The sequence below is a fragment of the Cherax quadricarinatus genome, chromosome 54, assembly GCF_038502225.1.
Source record: "Cherax quadricarinatus isolate ZL_2023a chromosome 54, ASM3850222v1, whole genome shotgun sequence".
In the NCBI taxonomy this organism is placed as follows: Eukaryota; Metazoa; Arthropoda; class Malacostraca; order Decapoda; family Parastacidae; genus Cherax; species Cherax quadricarinatus.
This window is the reverse complement of record NC_091345.1, coordinates 19,239,944-19,256,080: the sequence shown is the minus strand read 5'-3', so window position 1 is coordinate 19,256,080 and position 16,137 is coordinate 19,239,944. Positions and strand designations below refer to the sequence as shown.

Genomic DNA, 16,137 nt, shown 5'->3' with positions numbered 1-16,137 from the left:
GTCCTGGAAACACGCAAACAATATTTGGGACATGGGGCATCCCTGTCTAAGGCCTCTACCCATTGCAATATCCCTCCCCATACACCCATTAATCTGTATCCTCATTTTCGCCCCCTTGTATAGCGTATTTACCCACTCGACTATTTCCTCCCCAAAACCCTGTCTCCTAAGTATAACCTGCAAAGCTCCCCTTTCCACTCTATCATATGCTCCCTGCCAATCTGGAGCCAACAAAGCCACCCCTTTACCCCCACCCTTAGCTTCCACAAAACTTCTCAGTATCCCATGTCCTTCAATCATCGACCTTCCCGGCAACCCAAACTGAGATTTTGACATGACCCTTCCCACAACACATTTGAACCTATTACCTAAATTTTTGGCGAACACCTTATAATCTGCACACAGCAGTGATATGGCTCGGTACTCCCGAAGGGTGGGCTGCCCCTTGACCTTTGGGACCAACACTACAACTGCTGTTACCTGCTTCTCCCCCAACGTACCCTTCTCCTTCATATGATTAAATAACCTAACAATAAATCCCCTTATTAACGTCCAATGCTGTAAATAAAATTCTACTGGGAGACCGTCAATACCCGGCGCTTTCCCCTTCCTCATTCCCCTTAACGCATTCTCTATTTCCTCTGCCGTAATAGTCCCACCTAAAGCCTTTCTATCACTATTTCCTAAATTACACGTCACATACGTACACACCTTGTCCAATGCCACGTCACCCACCCCCCCACTGTTCCAGTACTTCTCGTACCAAGCCTCCGCATACGCACACATCCCCTTCGTGGTTCGTATCTCCTGCCCTGCTCTATAATTCCCAACCATCTCCGTTACCTCTAAACATGGGATAGCTGTCACTGCCTGCCTTTGCTTTTGATGCCGCAAAACACGCTGACGGCTTGTCGCCCCAAAGCACCTCTTCCACCCCTGCCTGCACCCTTACAACTTGAAACCTTTCATTTTGCAACACCCTCAACCTCCCCTTTATTTCAGCTATTTCATCCATAGGAAAATTATTCCCACCTACCCCCCGCCCATAGCAACCTCTTAACCTATCCTCTAAATAGTTAGCCAGTCCATATTTTAAATTATTAATATGTTTTCCTTCTCTCACATAAAACTTTCTAATCCTTTCCTTTGCAACACTATCCCACCATGTCACAATGTCATCCACTCCCTGTTCTTCCACACTAAGCTCCCTCCATAGGACTGAAAACCCCTCCAACCCCTCCTCATCACCTAATACACTTATATTTAACTTCCAATAACTTCTATATATGTCCGCGAGCTTCCCCCACCCAACCTCCACCACCACTGCCCTATGATCTGACATTGTAGCCTCCACAGTACTGAAAGATTTCACATCCACTCCCTGAGAAAGGTACACTCTATCTAGTCTCGCAGCATATCCACTCCTAACAAACGTATATTCAGTCTCCCACACCGCCCCCCCCGAAGGCATCACGTAACCTAACATCCCTTAATAAATCCCTAAGAGCCACAGACATATATCCAGCCCCTTTTGGGTCCACATCAGCCACCCTGATTACACTATTCCAATCCCCACCAACAATTGCTACCTCTGGCAGTGCACTTAAGAAAAACACAAGATCCTCACACACGAAATCATTCTTTACCTTGATGTTATTTTCTGCCGACGCATACACACTCACAAAAGACAAACGCTTACCCATCCACACGCAACACCCTCCCTCCCCCTCCTCCCTCGCTTCTCTGCAAAACAAACGGGCTCGTCTCCCTTATTAAAATTCCCGCACCACCTTTTAGATGGGGAGATGGCAAGGAAACAACTCGAAATCCTGCCACCTCCAACACCCTACCCTCTTTAAAATTGTGCTCCTGCAGGAACACAACATCCACTCTAGATTTGTTCAGGAAAGTACGAAACCAATCTCTCTTCATACTGCTACATAACCCATTAACATTTACAGACATACACCTAAGGCCTATTAAGGTTTCCACCCCTGCTTTCTCTCATCACTCTTTACAACTCCAGAGCTTGAATTTAAGTTTGACACCTTCAGAGTGCTCTCTTTCCCTCCCCCCTTCTTCCGGTGCCTCCTATCATGGCTACCACCACCTACACCACTACCTTCACACTTCACCTCAGTCTGTTTCCCAGACCTTTGTGCAGGCGTAAGGACGTCATCAGAATCTGACGTAGCCGCCCTCTTTCTCCTGACCGTCATGTTACACATATCTTGATCAGATGTTGCCTCTCGATGAACCTCCACCTCTACCTGAGAATGGTTTAATGATTCAACGGACGACTCCAAACCACCATCACGTCCCAAATTATCATGTCCCCAACTTTCTGGATGCGACGGCTCTCCGATGACACCACGCCCAGATGTAACGTCCCTCTCTGGTGGTGACAAAGTCTTCAACACCTCCACCAATTCTTCCTCAATCTCGAGAACCTTCTCCTGTAATTGCTGCTCCTCCTTATCCACAGGAGACGATACCTGATCAGGCAGCTAGGGAAGGGACTCCAACTCACCACCAGTCCTGTGTGCCCAATCCACTATCTCGCTCCACAAAACACCACGCCCTCCATCCGATGTTTGTTTTTCACCTGCCACCTTTGAAGCAGGGGCTGCGACATCCACCACAGGTCCAGGCACACGTCCTCGCTTGTCACAGGTCGCCGCTATGTGATCATACTCACCAGTAAATGTGGGGCTGATAGTGCTGTCCTGGGAGACAGTAATGGTGAAGCTGGAGGTGCTGTCCTGGGAGACAGAAATGGTGAAGCTGGAGATACTGTCCTGGGAGACAGTAATGGTGAAGCTGGAGATTTTGTCCAGGTAGTCGGGAATTATACGCAGGAAGGAATACATATAAATGACCTCATAGGGGACAGGAGCCATAGTAGGGAAACAAGTGTAGTCAAAGATAAGATAAAACCAATATTGCAAACTAGAAATACCGCAGGAAATAGCAAACAAGAGGACTCCAATAGCAATAGTGAGGATAAATTACCAAAAACAACTGGTGGGAGCTCCATTGTTGGTGCTAGGGAGGATAGAAGTAAGACAGGGAAACATGCACCAACAGGGAATACAGTCAAAGAAACCCAAGGCAAGCGGAAACCAAGCCTGTGCACATACTATGCACTTGGTATCTGCTGGCATGGGAAATCTGGAAAAACAGATGGGACGTGCAACTATGACCGCCCTAGAAAATGCCATGCTCATATGACAACAGGAAAATGCAAACTCCCTTCCTGTAAGCTTTTTCACCCTGAAATGTGTACCTCTTCAGTACAGGAAAGACTGTGCTATAACTTAAATTGCCAGGCATACCATCTAAAGGGGACAAAAAGATACAAAACATCCAGGCCATGGGAAAACCTGGGTAGCCACAGCCACTCAAGAGGGAGAGGTTTTTTAGTGCCAGGAAGGAAAAAAAACTGGCAGGAAATGGCAGAAATCGTACACCAAATCCAGTCATTCCTGGAGTGGAACCACAGTCGATGGCCTCCACTCCAAACCAACAGATACAGATACTAATGCCGGAAAAAAAATCCCCCCCCAGTACCAACAATACCACCAGTCCGATAACATTCTTCTTTGCAAATATACAGGGTCTAAAGCCAGCAACAAACAACAAAATACCTTTCATCCGTGGACTGCTTGCAGAGGCAAAGGCAATGTTCGCGACTTTCACTGAGACCCACATAAAGGATCACTTGGACAATGAAATATGGATCCCAGGTTACAACCTATACAGATGTGACAGAGTGAACAGGCAAAAGGGGGGGGTTGGCCTGTACATTGCAGAGTCACTTGTTTGCACAGAACTGCTTAATGCCTCAAATGACGTAGTGGAAGTTTTAGCAGTAAAGGTCGAGAACCAAAACCTAGTCATTGTGGTAGTCTACAAGCCTCCGGATGCAACATCCCAGCAATTCCAGGAACAGCTGTTAAAAATTGACCACTGTCTGGAAAATCTTCCAGCTCCTGCACCCAACATCTTGCTCCTGGGGGATTTCAACTTAAGGCACCTAAAATGGAGGAATATAGCAAATAATATTGTTGCAGTAATAACACCAGGAGGCAGCTCTGATGAAAACTCACACTCACACGAGCTTTTAAATCTCTGCACAAAATTCAATTTAAACCAGCAAATAATAGAGCCTACTAGACTGGAGAATACACTAGACCTCATATTCACTAACAATGATGATCTGATAAGAAATGTCACCATATCAAAAACAATATACTCAGATCACAACATAATTGAGGTTCAGACATGTATGCGAGGAGCCCCAGACCGACAAAATGAGACTAGTCACGAGGGAGCATTCACCAAATTCAACTTCAATAACAAAAACATAAAGTGGGACCAAGTAAACCAAGTCCTAACCGATATAAGCTGGGAAGATATACTAAGCAACACAGACCCAAACTTATGCCTAGAACAGATTAACTCGGTGGCACTCGATGTATGCACAAGGCTTATTCCTCTAAGAAAAAGGAGGAGTAGATGTAAAATAGAAAGAGACAGGCGCTCCCTTTACAGGCGACGGAAAAGAATAACAGAGCGGCTAAAAGAGGTCAATATATCTGAAATGCGCAGGGAGAAACTGGTCAGAGAAATTGCAAGCATCGAACTTAAGCTAAAAGAATCCTTTAGGAGTCAGGAATCGCGGGAAGAACTAAAAGCTATAAATGAAATCGAAAGAAACCCAAAGTATTTCTTCTCCTATGCCAAATCAAAATCGAGAACAACGCCCAGTATTGGGCCCCTACTTAAACAAGATGGGTCCTACACAGATGACAGCAAGGAAATGAGTGAGCTACTCAAGTCCCAATATGACTCAGTTTTTAGCAAGCAGCTAACCAGACTGAGAGTCGAAGATCAAAATGAATTTTTTATGAGAGTGCCACAAAATTTGATTAACACAAGCCTATCCGATGTTATCCTGACGCCAAATGACTTCGAACAGGCGATAAATGACATGCCCATGCACTCTGCCCCAGGGCCAGACTCATGGAACTCTGTGTTCATCAAGAACTGCAAGAAGCCCCTATCACGAGCCTTTTCCATCCTATGGAGAGGGAGCATGGACACGGGGGTCTTCCCTCAGTTACTAAAAACAACAGACATAGCCCCACTCCACAAAGGGGGCAGTAAAGCAACAACAAAGAACTACAGACCAATAGCACTAACATCCCATATCATAAAAATCTTTGAAAGGGTCCTAAGAAGCAAGATCACCACCCATCTAGAAACCCATCAGTTACACAACCCAGGGCAACATGGGTTTAGAACAGGTCGCTCCTGTCTGTCTCAACTACTGGATCACTACGACAAGGTCCTAAATGCACTAGAAGACAAAAAGAATGTAGATGTAATATATACAGACTTTGCAAAAGCCTTCGACAAGTGTGACCATGGCGTAATAGCGCACAAAATGCGCGCTAAAGGAATAACAGGAAAAGTCGGTCGATGGATCTATAATTTCCTCACTAACAGAACACAGAGAGTAGTCGTCAACAGAGTAAAGTCCGAGGCAGCTACGGTGAAAAGCTCTGTTCCACAAGGCACAGTACTAGCTCCCATCTTGTTCCTCATCCTCATATCCGACATAGACAAGGATGTCAGCCACAGCACCGTGTCTTCCTTTGCAGATGACACCCGAATCTGCATGACAGTGTCTTCCATTGCAGACACTGCAAGGCTCCAGGCGGACATCAACCAAATCTTTCAGTGGGCTGCAGAAAACAATATGAAGTTCAACGATGAGAAATTTCAATTACTCAGATATGGTAAACATGAGGAAATTAAATCTTCATCAGAGTACAAAACAAATTCTGGCCACAAAATAGAGCGAAACACCAACGTCAAAGACCTGGGAGTGATTATGTCGGAGGATCTCACCTTCAAGGACCATAACATTGTATCAATCGCATCTGCTAGAAAAATGACAGGATGGATAATGAGAACCTTCAAAACTAGGGAGGCCAAGCCCATGATGACACTCTTCAGGTCACTTGTTCTATCTAGGCTGGAATATTGCTGCACTCTAACAGCACCTTTCAAGGCAGGTGAAATTGCCGACCTAGAAAATGTACAGAGAACTTTCACGGCGCGCATAACGGAGATAAAACACCTCAATTACTGGGAGCGCTTGAGGTTTCTAAACCTGTATTCCCTGGAACGCAGGAGGGAGAGATACATGATTATATACACCTGGAAAATCCTAGAGGGACTAGTACCGAACTTGCACACGAAAATCACTCACTACGAAAGCAAAAGACTTGGCAGACGATGCACCATCCCCCCCAATGAAAAGCAGGGGTGTCACTAGCACGTTAAGAGACCATACAATAAGTGTCAGGGGCCCGAGACTGTTCAACTGCCTCCCAGCACACATAAGGGGGATTACCAACAGACCCCTGGCAGTCTTCAAGCTGGCACTGGACAAGCACCTAAAGTCAGTTCCTGATCAGCCGGGCTGTGGCTCGTACGTTGGTTTGCGTGCAGCCAGCAGCAACAGCCTGGTTGATCAGGTGCTGATCCACCAGGAGGCCTGGTCACAGACCGGGCCGCGGGGGCATTGACCCCCGAAACTCTCTCCAGGTAAACTCTCTCCAGGTAAACATAGGCGGCATGTACGTCGTTGTCCTGGGTACATTACCATTACCTGCGTCCTGAAATCTTGTAGATACACATATGACGGTATTGGGTGTCTCAACGTCATTTTGAGGTTGAAAAAACCCTCTGGATAACCAGCATAGGCACCTGCCGCCCACGTACCATGTTGAGCATAATGCACCGTCCCATATGTCTCAAAAACTTTCCTTATATTCGCCTCGTCCACCTCAAAGGGAACGTTGCATAACTTGATCCATGTATAATGCCGTGAAACATCTATCAATCTTACACTGACAGCTGGTGTGACGCTAAGACTTACGTCCTGAAACCTGGTGACTAACGATTCATAAACCGTAGCTGATAGCAGTTTGACGAATATTCTTCGGCTTCCGTTTAATGCTACACCATACAAGTCACTATCTTGTACGTCATATGTCTCCCGGATGATCTTTGGCAATAAGACTTGCGCAGAACTAGGCGTTATCGTTCCTTGAGGTAGCTCAATGCCTACAGTATTTATCCTGCATCTCACCGCCATCTTGACACTCACAGTGCACCTAAGTTGTTAACAGAGGCGTGACAGCACCACTTCACACCGCTGCAGCCAGGTAACTGACAAGGGAGCTCGCCTACAAACAGCAGAGGGGTGCAGAGCACAACCGCACTCTACCGTGGTCAGGCAGCGAATGAGGGGAGGGATCAGGGGAAGTAGTGAGATGTCGGTTGTGAGGGGGGGAGTGTATGTGTGTCTGGATATGTGTGTGTGTGTGTGTGTGTGTGTGTGTGTGTGTGTGTGTGTGTGTGTGTGTGTGTGTGTGTGTGTGTGTGTGTGTGTTGTGTGTGTGTGTGTGTGTGTGTGTGTAATTTTGTGTGTAATTTTGTGTGGAATTACGTGTGGGTTTATTATGTACTGAAAGGTAGGTGGCATGTGCGTTGTAATGTAAGTCTCAGTGGTCCTTGGCTGCCCACACCTTCTTGTGACCTGACCCCCAACCTCCTGGGACTTACCGGCACTTACTTACAGTGTGTGTGTACTCACCTATTTGTACTCACCTATTTGTGGTTGCAGGGGTCGAGTCCTAGCTCCTGGCCCCGCCTCTTCACCGGTTGCTACTAGGCCCTCTCTCTCCCCGCTCCATGAGCTTTATCAAACCTCGTCTTAAAACTGTGTATGGTTCCTGCCTCCACTACGTCATTTTCTAGGCTATTCCACTGCCTTACAACTCTATGACTGAAGAAATACTTCCTACTATCTCTCTGACTCATTTGTGTCTTCAACTTCCAATTGTGGCCTCTTGTTTCTGTGTCCCCTCCTGGAACATCCTGTCTTTGTCCACCTTGTCTATTCCACGCAGTATTTTATATGTCATTATCATGTCTCCCCTGACCCTCCTGTCCTCCAGTGTCGTCAGGCCGATTTCCCTTAATCTTTCTTCATAGGACATTCCCCTTAGCTCTGGAACTAACCTTGTCGCAAACCTTTGTACTTTCTCTAGTTTCTTGACGTGCTTTATCAAGTGCGGGTTCCAAACAGGTGCTGCATACTCCAGTATGGGCCTGACATACACAGTGTGTGTGTGTGTGTGTGTGTGTGTGTGTGTGTGTGTGTGTGTGTGTGTGTGTGTGTGTGTGTGTGTGTGTGTGTGTGTGTGTGTGTATGTGTGTGTGTATGTGTGTGTGTGTGTGTGTGTGTGTGTGTGTGTGTGTGTGTGTGTGTGTGTGTTATTTACCATTTTGTCCTAGGCACATGTCGATTAGACACTAGGCCTGTTGTTTTTGCTTGCGTGTTTGTGTGTGTGTGTGTGTGTGTGTGTGTGTGTGTGTGTGTGTGTGTGTGTGTGTGTGTGTGTGTGTGTGTGTGTGTGTGTGTGTGTGTGTGTGCGCGCGCCTGTGTGTGTGTGCGTGCCTGTGTGTGTGTGTCTGTGTGTGTGTCTGTGTGTGTGTCTGTGTGTGTGTCTGTGTGTGTGTCTGTGTGTGTGTGTGTGTGTGTCTGTGTGTGTGTTTGTGTGTGTGTGTGTGTACTCACCTAATTGTGGTTGCAGGGGTCGAGACTCAGCTCCTGGCCCCGCCTCTTCACTGATCGCTACTGGGTCCTCTCTCTCTCTCTGCTTCCTTAGCTTTGTCATACCTCTTCTTAAAACTATGTATGGTTCCTGCCTCCACTACTTCACTTGCTAGGCTATTCCACTTCCTGACAACTCTATGACTGAAGAAATACTTCCTAACGTCCCTGTGACTCGTCTGAGTCTTCAGCTTCCAGTTGTGACCCCTTGTCCCTGTGTCCCCTCTCTGGAACATCCTATCTCTGTCCACCTTGTCTATTCCCCGCAGTATCTTGTATGTCGTTATCATGTCTTCCCTGACCCTTCTGTCCTCCAGTGTCGTCAGTCCGATTTCCCTTAACCTTTCCTCGTACGACATTCCCTTGAGCTCTGGGACTAGCCTTGTTGCAAACCTTTGTACTTTCTCTAACTTCTTGACGTGCTTGACCAGGTGTGGGTTCCAGACTGGTGCTGCATACTCCAGTATGGGCCTAACATACACAGTGTACAGTGTCTTGAATGATTCCTTATTAAGGTATCGGAACGCTATTCTCAGGTTTGCCAGGCGCCCGTATGCTGCAGCGGTTATTTGGTTGATGTGTGCCTCCGGTGATGTGCTCGGTGTTATGGTCACCCCAAGGTCTTTCTCCCTGAGTGAGGTCTGTAGTCTTTGTCCACCTAGCCTATACTCTGTCTGCGGTCTTCTTTGCCCATCCCCAATCTTCATGACTTTGCATTTGGCTGGATTGAATTCGAGAAGCCAATTACTGGACCACATGTCCAGCCTGCCCAGGTCTCTTTGCAGTCCTGCCTCATCCTCGTCCGATTTAATTCTTCTCATCAACTTCACGTCATCTGCGAACAGGGACACTTCAGAGTCTGTGCGTGTGTGTGTGTGTGTGTGTACTCACCTATTTGTACTCACCTATTTGTGGTTGCAAGGGTCGAGTCACAGCTCCTGGCCCCGCCTCTTCGCTGATTGCTACTAGGTCCTCTCTCTCCTTGCCCCATGAGCTCTATCATACCTCGGCTTAAAACTATGTGTGGTTCCTGCCTCCACCACATCACTTTCTAGGCTATTCCATGGCCTGACTACTCTATGACTGAAGAAATACTTCCTAACATCCCTTTGATTCATCTGAGTCTTCAACTTCCAATTGTGACCTCTTGTGTCTCTGTCCCATCTCTGGAACATCCCGTCTTTGTCCACCTCGTCTATTCTGCGCAGTATTTTATATGTCGTTATCATGTCTCCCCTGACCCTCCTGGCCTCCAGTGTCGTCAGGCCGATTTCCCTCAACCTTTCTTCATAGGACAATCCCCTTAGCTCTGGGACTAGTCTTGTTGCAAACCTTTGCACTTTCTCTAATTTCTTGATGTGCTTGACTAGGTGTGGATTCCAAACTGGTGCTGCATACTCCAGTATGGGCCTGACGTAGATGGTGTACAGAATCTTAAACGAATCCTTACTGAGGTATCGGAACGCTATCCGTAGGTTTGCCAGGCGCCCGTATGCTGCAGCAGTTATCTGATTGATGTGCGCCTCAGGAGATATGCTCGGTGTTATACTCACCCCCAGATATTTTTCCTTGAGTGAGGTTTGCAGTCTTTGGCCATCTAAACTATATTGTGTCTGCGGTCTTCTTTGCCCTTCCCCAATCTTCATGACTTTGCATTTGGCAGGGTTAAATTCAAGGAGCCAGTTGCTGGACCAGGCTTGTAGCCTGTCCAGGTGTCTTTGTAGTCCTGCCTGATCCTCGTCCGATTCGATTCTTCTCATTAACTTCACATCATCTGCAAACAAGGACACTTCTGAGTCTATCCCTTCCGTTATGTCGTTCACGTATACCAAGAACAGCACAGGTCCTAGGACTGACCCCTGTGGAACCCCGCTTGTCACAGGCGCCCACTCTGACACCTCGTCGCGTACCATGACTCGTTGTTGCCTCCCTGTCAGATATTCTCTGATCCATTGCAGTGCCTTTCCTGTTATGTGTGCCTGGTCCTCTAGCTTTTGCAGTAACCTCTTGTGAGGAACTGTGTCGAAGGCCTTCTTGCAGTCCAAAAATACGCAGTCGATCCACCCCTCTCTCTCTTGTCTTACTTCTGTCACCTTGTCATAAAACTCTAGTAGGTTTGTGACACAGGATTTTCCTTCCCTGAAACCGTGCTGGTTGTCAATTATACACTTGTTTCTTTCCAGGTGCCCCACCACTCTCCTCCTGATGATCTTCTCCATGACCTTGCATACTATACACGTTAGTGATACAGGTCTGTAGTTTAGTGCCTCATGCCTGTCTCCCTTTTTAAAAATTGGGACTACATTTGCCATTTTCCATACCTCAGGGAGTTGCCCAGTTTCAAATGATGTGTTGAAGATCTTTGTTAATGGCTCGCACAATATCTCTGCTCCCTCTTTAAGGACCCATGGAGAGATGTTGTCTGATCCCACCGCCTTTGAGGTGTCAAGTTCGCATAGCAGCTTCTTCACCTCCTCCTTGGTTATATGTACCTCATCCAGCACTTGCTGGTGTGCCCCCCTGTTCTGATTTCTTGGAGTCCTACTGGTTTCCACTGTAAATACCTCTTTAAATCTTGTGTTGAGCTCCTGACATACCTCTCGGTCGTTTCTTGTGAATTCCCCATCACCCTTCCTCAGTCTGATTACCTGGTCCTTGACTGTTGTTTTCCTCCTGATGTGGCTGTACAACAGCTTCGGGTCAGTCTTTACTTTTGATGCTATGTCATTTTCATATTGTCTCTGAGCCTCCCTTCTTATCTGTGCATATTCGTTTCTGGCTCTTCGGCTGATTTCTTTATTTTCCTGAGTTCTCTGTCTTCTGTACCTTTTACATTCTCTAGTACACCTAGTTTTTGCCTCCCTACACCTTTGGGTGAACCAAGGACTCGTTCTGTTCTTCCCATTATTTCTGTTTCCCTTGGGAACAAACCTCTCCTGTGCGTGTGTGTGTGTGTGCGTGTGTGCGTGTGTGTGTGTGTGTGTGTGTGTGTGTGTGTGTGTGTGTGTGTGTGTAATTATGTGTCGAATTATGTGTGGGTTTATTATGTGTCTGAAAAGTAGGTGGCTTGTGCTTGGAGTGTAATGTAGATTCTCAGTTGTCACTTGTGTCCACAACCTCTTGTGACCTGACTCCCACCCTTACAGTGTTGCCTATGCTCGACCTGCTTATAGTGAGTTAATCGCCTTGTTCAATGGATTACCATTTGCTAAACCTTATTGAATACTTGAGTGCCTATTCTTTATCGTGCTATGAGAGTTAGACCATTCACATTCAGCTTGGCGGTTAATTGGAACCTGAAACCCCACACCCAAACAATCACTCATAGGTGATACAGTACTTGTAGTGCAGCTGTAGCACTGTAGATTGTCCAGCTCGATGTGACGTCCTGGTGTAGATCCAGCTCGATGTACGTCCTGGCATAGATCCACCTCAATTTCTTCTCGTTAATAATGTACCCTATTCACTGTATTTCTTTCACTGGTCACACGATTGTTTCACTTTATTATCTTTCTTGGGTGACACTTGACAACATCGCCTTACACACTAGCCTGCCCACTCTGCACCACAACGTTTTTATTTTCTAGATCACTTACAAAATTGTGGCTCTCCCCACACTTATGTGGTTCAGGCAGATTAAAAATCACTTCTAGGATTGTTCACTACCCTGACACACTTAGCAACCCTTGCAGAACACTTAGGTAGCCCTCAAAAACACTTATATTCCCGGAACACGGAAGGCGTGACTAGCGCGCTCGCTGTCCCTACTGTGTGTGTGTGTGTGTGTGTGTGTGTGTGTGTGTGTGTGTGTTTTAGCCTCACCTGTTTCCTTGCTGGTTAGTTTAAACCTCTTCTCTATGGTGGAAATGACGGAGACAGAATATGTGAAGAACATTCCCTGGGTCATTCCCACCAGACAATACACCAGCATGTACATCTCTTTGGTCGCGAACCTCTGTCATAAAGGGAACATGAATAAATGAAAAGAGCTTCGGAAAAATAAGCTATATTTACATGATACAACCTCAATCAACAAGTAAAATAAACCGTAAGTGCTGTCTGATATAGAAGGAAACAAACTGGAAAATTTCTGAGTTAAATGCAACTGAGTATACATATATAAAGAAAAAGATAACTGAAGACTTTTAAGGTTTATATGGAGGTTGTCTGCTGAGAAGGGTTAACTACAATATAGATATTCTTCTACTACTACTACTACTACTACTTGGACTGGGAAGTTTGTCAGCATTCAGGTTCTGGTGAAGACTGGTGTCACCTGCAGTGAAATAAAAGAGAAATAAATATTATTGTATATGAGTAAAAGAGCGAAGAGTGAAAATGGCAGGCATTAGCGGGGTACAGGCTGCCATAATTATGTTTATCTTTCTTTTTCAATTCCATGAAGAAAGAAATCAGTCATGGGGGCTGGAAAAGGTGAATGGAGTAACAGCGCCCTGGACAGTAAAAGCCCAACAGTTGCCATCCTACCAGAAAAGTAAATATCACTATCGCCGCAAGGTATGGCAACACCGCATACCCAAACAAAAACAGTGGCACACAGCTCTTATTGTAGCACTCTTAAGTGGTGATATCCAGATTAATCCAGGACCTCAAACTATTGTGCAGAGGCAAAACAGACAGATAAATGACGGCGATAATGACGGTCTAGTAGCTAGGAATGATAACCTTAACTCCACATGTAATGCATACATAGGTCAATGTGAGATAATACAGCCATTATTCAATTCAATTCAATTCAATTCAAATTCAATTCAAAGTTTAATGATTACAGAGTGTACCACTAGAAAGCCTAGCATGGCTAGGCATTTCGGGCAGACTTAGTTTAATTCATTATTTTAAAATATTACAAATTATGAGGTAAGTTGGTATTATGGCTAAGTGACTAAATACTAGTTTGTGAGTTTAGCAATGTGAATGCTTTTGTTTTGGCACAGTACATAGTTTCAGTATTGGAGTATCATAGGATTCATTATTTTAAGATTGAGATTAATATTTCTGTTTATGGTCAAATGGGTGAGTGAGTGTAAGTGTGAACCACCAGGTGGTATTCGTGTAGTTAGTTGATGGGGTGTATCAGGGAGATAAGATGTTTTCTAATGGTAGTTTTGAAGGTGATGAATGTGTCTGCAGTTCTAGAGTTCTCAGGTAGGGTGTTCCAGATTTTAGGGCCTTTGACATACACTGAATTTTTGTAAAGGTTTAGTCGGACACGGGGAATGTCGTAGAGATGTTTGTGTCTGGTGTTATGCCTGTGGGTTCTGTCACAACTATCAAGAAAGCGTTTTAGGTCAAGGCTGATATTGGAGTTTAAGGTCCTGTAGATGTAGATTGCACAGTAGTAAGTGTGGATGTACTGAACAGGGAGTAAGGTGCATACACTGTACTAAAGTACGCATGAAAAACAGAAAAGGCACCTTATGTAAAATGTGTAAGGGGTGGATAATGAGAACCTTCAAAACTAGGGAGGCCAAGCCCATGATGACACTCTTCAGGTCACTTGTTCTATCTAGGCTGGAATATTGCTGCACACTAACAGCACCTTTCAAGGCAGGTGAAATTGCTGACCTAGAAAATGTACAGAGAACCTTCACGGCGCACATAACGGAGATAAAACACCTCAATTACTGGGGGCGCTTGAGGTTCCTAAACCTGTATTCCCTGGAATGCAGGCGGGAGAGATACATGATTATATACACCTGGAAAATCCTAGAGGGACTAGTACCGAACTTGCACACGAAAATCACTCACTACGAAAGCAAAAGACTTGGCAGACGATGCAACATCCCCCCAATGAAAAGCAGGGGTGTCACTAGCACGTTAAGAGACCATACAATAAGTGTCAGGGGCCCGAGACTGTTCAACTGCCTCCCAGCATACATAAGAGGGATTACCAACAGACCCCTGGCAGTCTTCAAGCTGGCACTGGACAAGCACCTAAAGTCGGTTCCTGACCAGCCGGGCTGTGGCTCGTACGTTGGTTTGCGTGCAGCCAGCAGCAACAGCCTTTTTGATCAGGCTCTGATCCATCAGGAGGCCTGGTCACAGACCGGGCCGCGGGGGCGTTGACCCCCGGAACTCTCTCCAGGTAAACTCCAGGTGGGTGCATGATGGATGTATGTACAATTATAGCAACGGTGCCAGAATTCATTTTGTGTGTAACAAATGAACTTTGGCACAGTTGCACTTTAGCAGTGATGATATTGATTTACCTAATTTTAATACAAATGACCCATTGCCATATATTGATGATTATGATTAGGATTAGGATTCTAGCTAACAAAATTAGGGCGGCAGTTATAACCATCTCTAAATCCTAGTTGGATGATACGGTGACTGACGACGAGGTCAAAAGAGAAGATTACAATATAAAACGCTTCGATAGGAACAGAAAGGGTGGTGGAGTATGTGCCTACATTAGAAATGACTTAGCTTACAACCCAAGACCTGATTTAAATAACAATAAACTGGAGATTCTATGGTTTGAAGTGCTGCTTCCCAAGACCAAACCCATCTTAGTAGGAACTAGTTACCGCCCTCCTACCCAGGACCAGTTCTTAGAAGACTTTTCCAGAGTATTGTCCGGCACAAGGCACAAGGCACAGTACTAGCTCCCATCTTGTTCCTCATCCTCATATCCGACATAGACAAGGATGTCAGCCACAGCACCGTGTCTTCCTTTGCAGATGACACCCGAATCTGCATGACAGTGTCTTCCATTGCAGACACTGAAAGGCTCCAGGCGGACATCAACCAAATCTTTCAGTGGGCTGCAGAAAACAATATGAAGTTCAACGATGAGAAATTTCAATTACTCAGATATGGTAAACATGAGGAAATTAAATCTTCATCAGAGTACAAAACAAATTCTGGCCACAAAATAGAGCGAAACACCAACGTCAAAGACCTAGGAGTGATTATGTCGGAGGATCTCACCTTCAAGGACCATAACATTGTATCAATCGCATCTGCTAGAAAAATGACAGGATGGATAATGAGAACCTTCAAAACTAGGGAGGCCAAGCCCATGATGACACTCTTCAGGTCACTTGTTCTATCTAGGCTGGAATATTGCTGCACTCTAACAGCACCTTTCAAGGCAGGTGAAATTGCCGACCTAGAAAATGTACAGAGAACTTTCACGGCGCGCATAACGGAGATAAAACACCTCAATTACTGGGAGCGCTTGAGGTTTCTAAACCTGTATTCCCTGGAACGCAGGAGGGAGAGATACATGATTATATACACCTGGAAAATCCTAGAGGGACTAGTACCAAACTTGCACACGAAAATCACTCACTACGAAAGCAAAAGACTTGGCAGACGATGCACCATCCCCCCAATGAAAAGCAGGGGTGTCACTAGCACGTTAAGAGACCATACAATAAGTGTCAGGGGCCCGAGACTGTTCAACTGCCTCCCAG

At 45.7% G+C, this 16,137-nt stretch overlaps 1 protein-coding gene across 9 annotated transcripts in view; it reads right to left on the bottom strand.

Annotated features, from left to right (window-relative positions):
* The window catches only part of LOC128705881 (solute carrier organic anion transporter family member 74D), a 116,946-nt gene that overhangs the window by 73,018 nt on the left and 27,791 nt on the right, over window positions 1-16,137 (bottom strand). For all 9 annotated transcript variants that reach the window (XM_070096683.1, XM_070096684.1, XM_070096680.1 and 6 more), the window contains exon 3: window positions 12,518-12,650. In XM_070096683.1, the coding sequence (XP_069952784.1) occupies window positions 12,518-12,650 (133 nt within the window). The remainder of the gene's footprint in view (window positions 1-12,517; window positions 12,651-16,137) is intronic.